Raw genomic sequence first — 12,332 nt, 5'->3', positions numbered from 1 at the left:
CTAAGCAATCCTGCAGTATTACACTGCTCCACACGAGGGATTAGCATTTTAATTCTCTGCTATATTTAACATGTTAATTCTGGTATTTGCTCATATATAATAAAATTTAGAGACTGTGTGCTTTTCGAACTCTCTCTCTCTCTCTGTCTCTCTCCATCTCTCTCGGCATGTACATATCGGTGTGTGACTGAGGAATTAACTGTTTAATTTTTTATTCAATTTGGCATGTTCATAACTAGATTTTCTTCTGAATTTAGTACCATCCAAATGGGTTTGCAATACAGTTTGATACAAAATATTTATTTCTAAAACATATTTATGTGTAAAAAAGAGATGTAAACAAAAGATTGTATTTCCATTTTGTAATGATAAGTGGTTAGGAGGTGAACGCATACATGTAGAAGAGAGAGATTTATTATGGGCACATCCAGAGTCGTAATCATTATAACAGTCCAGGGTAATAGATCCAATATGCAAGTCCAAGAATACATGATCAACAAAAAGAAAACAAAACTCACGATGACAAAAATGGGTAGCAGGTTATAACAAAAACACAAGCAATGATAAGAACTAACACTAGCAAATAACAAAACAGGCAGAGAAAACACAAGGCTTGGAACACGAACAGCAGCTAGGATTAACACAGAGGCTAGGAATCACTATGACCAGCAAACACACAGGCAAGAAGACAGGGTTTAAATACAAGTACTAAAAAGAATTTAACATGACCCAGGTGCTATAAATGAAGGGTGGAGAAAACGAAACACGGAAACAAAACAAATACCCGAGGCAGGGTAACCATGACAATAAGGATGCTAGGAGGTGCCAAACATGACACATTTATTTATTCACTTACTAGTAATGTTACATTATGACCCATGAGAGCAATCTTCCTCTGATCATTGTAGGCACAAGCTTAGAATCTGATTTCACAGAAAAGAAAATGTGCACATTTCAAGGCCTCCATTGGTTTGCTCAGCTAAAGATATACACATAAAAGCTTGCTGTTTAATTCATTCAAGCATTAAAAGTTTCTGGAGGCATGCCAAATGTTTCTGGGACAAACACTTAATGTCTTCCTGGCAAAGGCAGTAACGCAAGACAGATGACAAGTAGGAGTTTATGGGGCCACTCTACATTCGGTCTGCTAATTGGAAAAAAGTAGTTTACCGAAAGCAGAAGCAGAATTCTCTTCTTCTCCCTGTATGTATATATATTATCTGACAATCACTGATAGGCTTGGACCACATTAAATACTGTAGCTAGGTTATTCTAGACTGAATTGGCCAGGAAGAGCATGAGAGTTCAATTTATATATTACTGTAAACTTTCTGTAAGCTTTCTAATCATTTTAATGTATGTTTATACCTTTCTGTGAGATTTTGATCCTTTTATTCAGTGAGGTCTTATAACTTGAGTGATGCTACAACCAATATACAAATGTCTACAGCATGTTTTGTTGAATGTGCTCACTCATTCAGAACGATGGATGGTGTAGTGTGAATTTCAAGATCAGAAGTTCATGTTGCGTAGAAGGATGGGATGAACAGAACCATTTATTAATATATATTTCTATGTCTTCAAATGTGAATATTTTTTGTCCAATTATTAGTCGTTTAAATACAGTAAAACAACTTTTGATCTATAAATTCTTTGAAATGAAAGGTATCACATTTCTTGTTCTGTTCTTCCCTCAAATAAAGTTATCGTAGTATCAGAGCCAAAAAACACTGTGGGGTTTTCTGCTTTACTGCTTTAAGTCACACTAATAGGAATTGTCCCTGTTATCTGAGAAGGACAGGGGTACAGTGGACAAGGAAATATGTAAGGGCTAAGATTTCTGAACAAGTAGCCTCAGTTTAAATGGACTTCCTAATGATGCTTTTATCATATATTCTCTTTTCTTCTTTACACTTCCCGGCACTTGGACTTTGCAGTGGCAAACATTCTGTGGCGGGAAGAAGGTAATGTTACTGTGAGTGTGAGTGTGTGTGTGTGTGTGTGTGTGTGTGTGTGTGTGTGTGTGTGTGTGTGTGTGTGCTTGTGTGTGTGCATATGTGTGTAGGTATGTAAGCAGTAACTACCAAAAAGCCACCACAGCTCAGCTCACATTGCCCAGTCCATCTGAAATAAGTGTGAGAACTGTCTTTGAGGCAGGGTGAATTTCTCCAGCAGAGCTTTCTGACTGCCACACTGTAGTTGTCAGCATCAACACCACCACTAACATGCACAGCCTATCTGAGAACGTATCTTTTACACCTTGTATCTTTTGACAGCATGACAACTCTGCTGTCTGAGAAAGCATTACTCTGCTAGTGTGCACCTGCTAATTAACAGCTGTTGTTTGCCGTCAGGTGACAGACCTCCAACTGCATTTTTTTTTTTCATGTCAGTTTTAGCTCCACTATCCACAAGCAATTTTAATAGACTGAGAACTGCACAGTTTTATACTAGGTCCTAAATCTCTCTTTTGCTGCATGTGAATACTGTGTTAGGTGAATATTGGCTGAAATGACATCATTTATATGATTGTGTGTTTTTCATTCCAGGCCTGAGTGTGGGAAATATGTTCTACATTTTCTCTGATGAAGGGATCACGATACTGCAGCCTGGCAACTGCGAGATTCGGAGGCATATCAAACAAAGTGAAAGGATTATGGCCACTTATGTAGGTGTTAAAAGTGCTGAGCATAAAGGGCAAAAATATTTTTTAGTAACACTGAGAATCAACAGTTCAGTGTCACCTTAGAGGTGCCAGAGTGTTAGCCAGACGTGTAAACAAGAGTGTGGGGGGGTGCGTCTCTTTTCCTTGAGAAAGTAATTATTTATTATAGTTATTTTGAAATGCTTGAAGATTATGTTCAAACTTTATCATTATAAACTTCTTGAAGCTGTATAGAGATAAATTAGTATTTTATTGATTTTTTACCCGTTTACTTAATTTATTAATAATAACTAATAAAACAAAATAAGATAAGACTATATATTTTACATGGATTGTACCATATTTTACAAAATGCAAATGTGAAATATCAGACCCTTCACTGTCAAAACCATTCATTCAACACACACCATGTAATTTTTCAAATCCCACCTTATTTGAGTGTTTTGTACTATCAAGTATTCATACCCCACTCTAAACTTGGCAAGTGTGTCCTGTATTTGAATATTATCTGCATCCCAGTTTTTAAATGGCAGGATCAGGTGTGTATAAAACAATATTGGAATACACTATCTGTGTGTAGTGCCATGTCATCCAAAGGAGACAGTGTAGATCACAAACGAGATCTTCCTACACTTTGTCCACAAAGCCAAGTACTCTTTCAAAGCTCTTTCAGCACAGTCCTCACCAATGTTTTGAAAGATCATAGCTTCAAACCATCATGTATTATTTTCTCTGTAAAAAGAAAGAAAGAAGAAGAAATGTGCTAATTTTTCCATGGTTTTCTAGGAGGAAATGTGTCCCAAAAGTGAGGGGGTTACACCCCAACACTGTGTGTGGGGCTCAGCAGTTAGTGTGCGGAACAAGTATGTCTACGTCTCCCAACCTTTTCAGAAAAGGCTGCTAGTCATCGATACCCAGGCACAGAAAGTTGTCCAGGTAGGCAGACACCTCTGACTGAACATAAACTGGTTTGGCTTGCTGTGGAGTGCGGTCAATGTGGTGCTAGTATTTGTTTATTTGTGTGCATCTGTTTTCTATTTTCTGTTGAATTGTGCTAATTTTAAAGAAGTTGAGACTGGCTTAGTTACATACTTTTTAATTTACTCATTGGCCTTTTGTTATAGTCAAATTATTGCAATTTGGGATTTTAAGGTAAAGAATCCATTACAGCTCTAACAGAGAGCAATGCTGTGAGGAAGTAAAAAATGTGCAATTCTGAGCAGAAAAGGCAGCATAAGATGGATGGAAGTGGAAAAGGCAAGAGTGAGAACAGGAAGTGACAGGATTAAGAGTAAAACAAAACGGTTTTCCAACACAGAGCATAGATACCGCTCATAGTAGCAGGTTGGACACAGTAACTGTGTTCAGGGTGTGTGTGTGTGTGTGTGTGTGTGTGTGTGTGTGATAAGGTTAATGCATGCCTTCAGATATGAAAGCCCCCTTTGCCTGAGAATTCAGAGTAACTATTTTAGGATGAGCACTACCGCCAGCTATCAAATAACATCAACTTTGCAATCATGTCTGTAGATCATCTGATAAATGATTTACCTGCTGCCATCCCCTGGTGATGAGTCCTCCTTTGCATAACATATGATAACAAGACCCAGCATTCATAATTACAAGCCTATAAATCAGTACCATCCTCTGTTTTTCTGAAAATGTTCATTTTGTTCATAAACTGAACGTTTACAGCTTTTACTGTTTAAACAGAAATATTAGTAAAATTGGAGTTTGTGATCAAAGGTAGACCTTTTAAAGTGATTCACATTTGGCCTTGAGATTTAATTAATTAAGTAAGAATTAAAAAATATATAATTAAACTGATTATAGACAATAAACATCATGCCCCAACTGGTAGAATAAAGTGCAAAAAATCATAAACATTCTCAGCATTCTACTACTAATAAATGGACTAGTGTGTTGAGACTCCCTGCATTTACATTTACATTTACATTAACGGCATTTAGCAGACGCTCTTATCCAGAGCGACTTACAAAGGTGCTTTGTTATTTACTCATAGAATACATCCTAGCCAGTAGAGTAGGTTAGAGTCCAATATACCAATGAATTGGAATACTGTAGAAATACAGGGATCAATGCTGATGCCTAGAAGTACAAAATACATAAAATCTTAGACAATCATGAGTGCAATAAACAATAAGTACTAGAATATGTAAGTCAACATCAGTATGACAAACAATACCCTACTGTATAAATACATAAATAAAACTGAACACATTAGCAGAACACACTTGAATTATAGAGCAGGGTGATGAGAAACATCCAGCATCCAGTGTAACTTGTACAATATCACACACCACTGAATCATGAGCATGCAATCACTAATGTAGATTTTCTCTCTTGCAACACAAGGAGCACAGAAAGACAAAATATACAGCATAGGGATGTATAATGTTTAACACTGCATGGCATCCATAAGTACAATGGTTAGAGACATAACAACTGAGATTTAATATTATCACTTCACCATGTGGTGCTACCCAGAGGAGGAGAGGTTCCCCTTTAAAGTTTTGAGTCCTCTCAAGGTTTTTCCCTCATCTTCAGGCCACAGTAGGGAATTTTCTCTTGCCACTTTTTTTCCTTTTCAGTTTTTTTATTGTCTGTTTATTCTGTGGGATGAACTGATGATTCCATACTCGCTCAAGCTCATGAGTAGTCAAAAATGTGAGGTTCTAAATGAAAACTCTCATTTCCTAATTTTGACTCAGTGGAGCTACACAGTTTCTTCATATAGCAGGTCTTATTTGTATTTCTCAAAATGAATTAAATAGAATCTGAGAACCATTGAGGTGTTTGGAAGTCCGCCATTTTTCCATCTTATTTTATTGATTGTCTTTCACATGGATATCGTAATATCATGAATGCTTCTCTCTTTCTGAATAATCTTTGAGTATCTTTTAGTTTTAATACACATGTAGATACTAATCCTAATGTGCATAATAATCCTTACTCTCTACTTTTTAAGAGATGAAGATGATATATGAGACAAAAATCTTACAGTTTATATACATAATGCACAAGATGTACTTGTATAAGTACACTTTCTGTTTAATTCTATAATTCATGGCTTTCTCATTTTGAAACAAAGCAATCACTTAATCACTTTTTTTTGTCCATGAATTTAATTATTTGCCTTTAAATACTGAACAAAGCAGCCAATACATTAGATTTGTTAGAGTGAGTCATGTCAGCCAGTCACTGATTTAGAAGTTGAAACCAACATGCATATCTGCTCCACACAGAGTAGGGCTGTAACATAAAACATGTAAACGATGATATGTATTCAGAATACAGAAATTAAGTATTTAGCTCAATACATTTTGAAAAAGCAGCATTCAGAATACAGACAGAAAACCGACAAATAGTACTACAGCACAACCTCTACACATGTACCTTTTGAAATTTTAAATATATTCATAATGTGTATATATATTGAATATATTACTCTTTTTATGTATTTTAAAGAGTACATTACTAAATATGGTTAGCACAGTATATTCAGATTTAAGTCATTAACACTTTTTCACCATATTCCCCCTAACCCTGGTTCCTCATCACTGCGGGGTAGATCGCAGTGTAGCCCTTATTGCAGAAGTGCTTGATCCATTGGTAGTGGCCACTGTTCTGGGCCCCTAAAATGACTCCTGCTCATCGTTTGCTTCTTCATGTGCAGCACTGCCCCTCAAGGATGGTTAAGAGGGTTTTTCTGACCACATGGCAAGTTACAGTTGTTCCGTCTGTTTTTTATTTTGCTTTTTCCTCACAGGCTGTAGAAACAGACCCAGTGCCAGTCAGGCTCTTCTATGACAAGTCCCATGACCAGGTGTGGGTGCTGAGCTGGGGAGACATTCAGAAGACCCATCCCACCTTGCAGGTGAGTGACGCGATATGCGGAGGCTTAAATAGATGAGGGACTAATCATGCACATGCAATCTCAAAGGCCAACATTGTTGTCTTAATGCAAGATTTATATTATATAACCTTCTGGTAGTGATTTATAGTCACATTTGCTTTTAATGTATGTATGTCTTTTGCCATATATTACCATAGCATATTTAGTATGCTGTTTGCACACCAACCCCCAGCACCCCCTGGAGTTAAATAATGTAACTAAGCCCTTTTATTTCAACAGATATTTAATGACTATGTTCTGGGTGTGAATCCAACACATCTTGTATGGGATTTAGGTGTAGGGCAGTCTCACTGTTGTCTTACTTTTGGGACCACCGTCATGCTGTTTATGACTTCGCTGGATTGTGAGAAGTTCAGAATAGGCAGGGGAGCACCGTAGGACACAGCACCTATTATTCTCTTTCACAAAGGAAGAATTCCATTAAAACACTGCAAGGCTGTCTCCACACAGTGATAAAAACCCACCTTATTATCATGGGAACATGTTTCAGTTCTCATCTGGTTTTCCACTCATGGTGGTATCGTAATGTCATACACACTTTTTCCTCATTGAACCAAGAGCTTTATACAAAGAGAAAGGAAGTAAAAGGTCCTTTTGTCACTCTTTCCTGCTTGTTTTAATAATATTCGTATCATATTACTATAATGTGTGGAAAATTGCCTCATCTCTCTCTGCTTGCTCAGGCTAGGACACACACACCATGCCACAATAGTAATGAATAATTACCACAAAGGGTATGAATCACTCAAATGGTCAGGAGCAGATTTTACAGGGAAGCCACATAATGGGCTGTGGGGCATATAGATCCTCACCACATATAAATGGCTTGATAATGTCATGACCATTTGAAGCACGGCAATTGACCTGGGCATTTGCAATTTGTGGAAGCTAAAAGCAATACCCCTCTTGAGTGGTGCAATATCAAGTAGGCTTCTTCTTTTTTTTTTTTTTTTTTTTTTTACAAATTATGTAATATCCTTTGTCAAACATCTAACTTAGATCACCAATTCATTGCATTAAGCAAACAAGCAAACAAGCCAGTAGTAAGATAGAAGAGCATTTTATTAGGTTGGCTGTGTTCCCACAGCTAGAAGAGTCTGATTTTGACAGAAGGAAGCAGATCTGTCTAGTTTGCAGCCATAATCAACTGAACCAGTTGCCTTATAAAGACTGTATTACAGACATCTGTTATGTAAAATTATGAAATATGTGTTTTAAATAAACAGGATTCTGTAGTGCCGTTCTCATAGAATTATGGTCACAGACATTATTGGGTTCTTAACTCTGGCTATGTGTGTGACTGAGGATCAAAATGCTAATTAAAAAGAAAAGGAAAAAAAGCCTTCTTTCTAGTTGAATATGTACTGCTTCCTGCCCTCAGAGTCAAGAATTGTTTGCATTTGTACAGCCTATGTATAACAATGGTCACCTTTAAAACATCAAAAAGCATTATTTAAGCATTTACTGATATAATCAGATAGTAAGGCATTACAGGAATCCAATCTGGAAATTGAAAACATATGGACTAGGTTTCAAACTTTTATGCATTATGTAAAGGCTGTCCTTGAAATACTTTAAGAAATAATAAAACAAAATATAACTGAAGAAACATCAAACAAACAATGAGAAGTGTGACATAGTCACCAGTATCTCCAGTACAAATCACAACAAAGGATAACAATGTCTTTAATCAATCAACCAAACTGTCGTTCAAATGCAGGCAAGTTTTTTGAATTATCAAACAACAACATTTAGCAACCAGCAACACATACTTTCATGCTAAATTTACATTAGTTTTAAATTCAAAGACGCCCTTTTAAATAGCAATTTCTTTAGTTTTCATCTCTGTTCTCTAATCTTTACCTTGCCTTTGTTTTTGCCTGCTAAAACAAGTCACTTTTCTTATTTTGCATTGGACTCTGAAGAAGTCTGATATTTTTGGTGAACTCTGGGTATATTTAATTGTGCACCTGGTTTTGGCAGTGTCCAAGAACAGGGCATAATAAAGCATCTGTCATGAGAGCAACTAGGTGGACTCGCAGAAGAGACTGCAAACACACTCCATTAACCATGGTGATGAGATAAATCTCAAAAGCAGGGCCTAGCTATATTTATTCAATCTCTTTTAAGCTCCATAAGGTGAATTCTTCCTCTACGTACAGCTGTTGCATCCAGTTTACATCTATGTACTGCTTTTTATTGCATCGCTTAGCAGGTTCTGTGTCAGTGTTTAAAATGTTACTGTTACACTTTGTTTACATTAGTACTGCACTGTTTCAGGTAATTGTGCAGGCAAGTGTAGGGGAGCTGCATCGCACCATCCGCACACAGTTCCAAAGAGTGGAAGACTTCTATATCCCACCCACCAACCTCATTATCACCCACGTTAGGTATGAAACTCTAGGTCACCTGGGCATAACCTCAATAATCTCATCAACATAGTAATTCCTAAAAGGAGAAATTGGAAAATTATAATCGTAATTAAAATAAAGTGCTTATTATGTCCAAAAAAAAAGACTATTAACCTTTTTTTGACCATTGTCACCTCAGGTTTGGGTTTGTCTTCTTGAAAGTGGAGCCTGCTGTGCATAAAATTGACCTGGAGACCTTCCATTGCATCAAGACCATCAGTTTGAAGAATTATAGTTGTGTGCCAGTAAGAATGGCCTACACTCACTTGAGCGGCTACTACTTTATCCAATGCCAAGGAAAGAACCACTCCAGCCCCAGCCCACAGCTCCTTATTGACAGTGTTACTGATGCTGTCATTGGACCAAACAATGGTGTCACCGGAAGTCCCTTTGTGTCACCTGATGGCCGTTATGTGGTGACACCAGACAATCAGAGCAAAAAACTTAAAGTTCAGACCATCTCATTCCAGGGAGAACTTCAGTTAAAACATGAGCTGAACATCTCAGCTCCTATATCAGACTTGGTTTTTCAGCCATCATTCACAGAGTCAAACCAGTATGTGGCAGTTGCCTCCTCAGCTCTGGGTTCTGACCTGCTCATCTCCGACCTATCCACGGGGAGAAGCGAGCTTCTCAGGAATCTCAAAGAGCCCCTTTCATCCAGCCACTGGCCCTGGGGTGATGTCAACAGGGTGGTGGTCTCCAGTGGTCTGTTTGGACAGTACTTGGTCACACCAGCAGCCCAGTCACTGTTTGTTCTGGATGGTAGACAGAGCAGCCTTCACTGTGAGGTGTCAGACATCAAGAGAGGAAACACAGTGGTCTGGGTTGGAGAGGTATGAGCCACAGACTGCTGGCCGGTTCTGTGCTGAACGGCGTCAGCCTGATTGGCTGACGCTGCCATAACTTTTCAATGGACACAAGTGGACTCAACCCCAGGACTGAGCGAGAGGAACACACACGGGTTATTGTAATAATTGTATACACACATAGACACACAAATGCATGCACATTCACACACACACACACACACACACACACACACACATTAAGTAAATGATGACTATTAGGAAAACCTACGTAAAGAGGGATTGATGATGCCCTTCAGTGCAACAGTGATCTATGAGCACTCACCCTCCAGGAATTGTACATTTTTTGCACTTCTTGTAACACTACTAATATAGTAAGTTAAGCAAAAGAAGAAAGAATAGATGACAACCTTTGAAAAGGAACTATGCACAGAGCTAATATTTATTTCTTTAGATTTCAGCTTTTTTTTTTTCAGGAGGTCTGTACTTCACCAATGCTGCATATAATTATTATAAGGATTATGTCTGTCAAAAAATATCTGACTTTTAAAATTGTCTCTTGCTAGTGAACATTATAGTGTTTGTCTGCCTCGTCGAAATGTTTCTGTACAAGGTTTGAATTAATGGTTTGTTGAACAGTCTGTCAACCTTTTGTTTAGTCTGTTAACCTTTGTCAGAGTTCTGTTGATTATTCATTCATTAAATGGTCGACTTAAGCAAAAGCATATGGGAACATTTTTTGGTCTATATGTGAACTATAATGTGAAAACCTTCCTTACATGCCCCACAAGCTCTATAACATTTTAATAACTGATACACCAATGACATGCCAAAAATTATGTATTAATCTCCTATTGTTCATAACAGTTTGTTTTTATTCTTTTTCATTTTACTTATGTACTTTCAAGTGACCCTGAGAATGCTTTTGTTGCTAAAACACCTGATATGAGTATATCAGGATACCTGATACTAAAAGTAAATGTATGCCTTTATACCCTATCATTGATGATCAAATTTTTATTAAACATGCTACAGAAAATGTTAATTTAAAAAAAGTGTATAAGAAATGCAGAATTAAAAAAAATATATATTAAATAAAACTTCAATATGATTTAGGCTGAATTTATTAACATGTAAAACAGTTTAAAACAACATGAAATATGTTTTTGTCTGTTGTCAAGTTACAAAAGATGTGATCACAATTTGTTAAGTTGAGTAAAATGACTTATTTACTGTAGCCGTAGTTACTGGCTGACTTTATATAGAAATGCCTTGGACCTTTGCTAAATCCTACAAAAAAAATCTGCAAAAATTAGAACCAGCCCAACTGTGTAATAACACTATGTGCCATTTGGGAAGTTTTCCTACATTTTACATCTTTATTAATTTAATAATTTAATAACGTTATTCAAGGGCAAAAATATTTTTTAGACCACTGTTGCACTGATGTAAACTAAGACAAATTTAGAAAATATTAACTAGATCTAACAGTTTTTGTGCAAGTTGCTAAGATGAACCCTAGTCAGATGTACAGTATAAGATATAGGTTTATTAGAATTCAAGACAGCCCGTGGGATTAGACTGAAGTTAACATTTTATGGCACATCTATATGGTATATGTCAATTTGAGCATTTTTGAGCATGGCATACCAAATGCAGATCCTCTGGAGAATCACAAAACTCAATACTAAATTTTAGTTTACCAATCTTATTCAGGTAAGCTCAAATTTACTTTATTTCCGTTCATTTCCTGTGTATGCGTTTGATTTTGCATCCTTTAAATGTATAATTCACATATCTCTGTTAAAAAACGTGGACCTGACATGAAACCCAACCAGAACTTAAACAGAACCAAGTCAGTGTGGTAGACATTAGAGTCACTGTTGTAATTCTATAGTTCTTGTTAGAACACTGAAATGTACAGATTTCAGTTTTGTGTGTTCTACTTTGACAGAATGGTTTGTAAAAAATGAATAAAACAATAATAATAATTGTGGCTGTGTTAAGTAATTAATTACTTTGAATGGTAAAAATGGAATTGCGTTGGTGCAACATCAGGCTAAGTCCAGCATTCAGAAAGAACACTAATTAGCTGCTCATGTGTTTCAAGGGCAAAACATGGTGTAGCCTATATAGTAATGTCCTTTGCATAATCTTCCTAATATATACCTTATATGCTGTTTTAAGGTGCAATGTTATGTTGAAATGTCAGCCTGACTTTTACATATACAGACAGGAACTATGGATTTCTTCTCTCCTCATGTTTTATTTAACTTTGTTCATTTGTCTTCACTACATATTTATTCTCTAAGCCTACTGCAGTTTCAGAGCCTTGTTCTACAACAGGAGTTTTGTTTTGCATATGTGCTAGCTATCCTATTTAGTCACCATGTAAATAAAAAGCATTTTTCACAGGCTCCTTCCATAATCAGACTGAAGGTGTCATGCAAAATATCTTAGATGATGACAGATTTACTTTTCATAATATTTACTTCTATTTAAATTGCAATTTG

The 12,332-nt window shown here is 36.7% G+C and overlaps 1 protein-coding gene across 1 annotated transcript in view; it reads left to right on the top strand.

The window, feature by feature from the left end:
- fstl4 (follistatin-like 4) overlaps window positions 1–11,784 on the top strand; it is a 118,473-nt gene extending 106,689 nt beyond the window's left edge. The window contains exons 11-16 of the mRNA XM_027011011.3: window positions 1,938–1,964; window positions 2,550–2,668; window positions 3,452–3,601; window positions 6,453–6,560; window positions 8,880–8,989; window positions 9,150–11,784. Coding sequence (XP_026866812.3) covers window positions 1,938–1,964; window positions 2,550–2,668; window positions 3,452–3,601; window positions 6,453–6,560; window positions 8,880–8,989; window positions 9,150–9,852 — 1,217 coding nt within the window. The 3' untranslated portion in view covers window positions 9,853–11,784. The remainder of the gene's footprint in view (window positions 1–1,937; window positions 1,965–2,549; window positions 2,669–3,451; window positions 3,602–6,452; window positions 6,561–8,879; window positions 8,990–9,149) is intronic.
- The last annotated feature ends 548 nt before the right edge of the window (window positions 11,785–12,332 follow it).

Source organism: Electrophorus electricus, chromosome 8 (assembly GCF_041902795.1).
Source record: "Electrophorus electricus isolate QZ-2024a chromosome 8, ASM4190279v1, whole genome shotgun sequence".
NCBI lineage: Eukaryota > Metazoa > Chordata > Actinopteri > Gymnotiformes > Gymnotidae > Electrophorus > Electrophorus electricus.
This window is presented reverse-complemented; position numbering and strand designations above follow the sequence as displayed.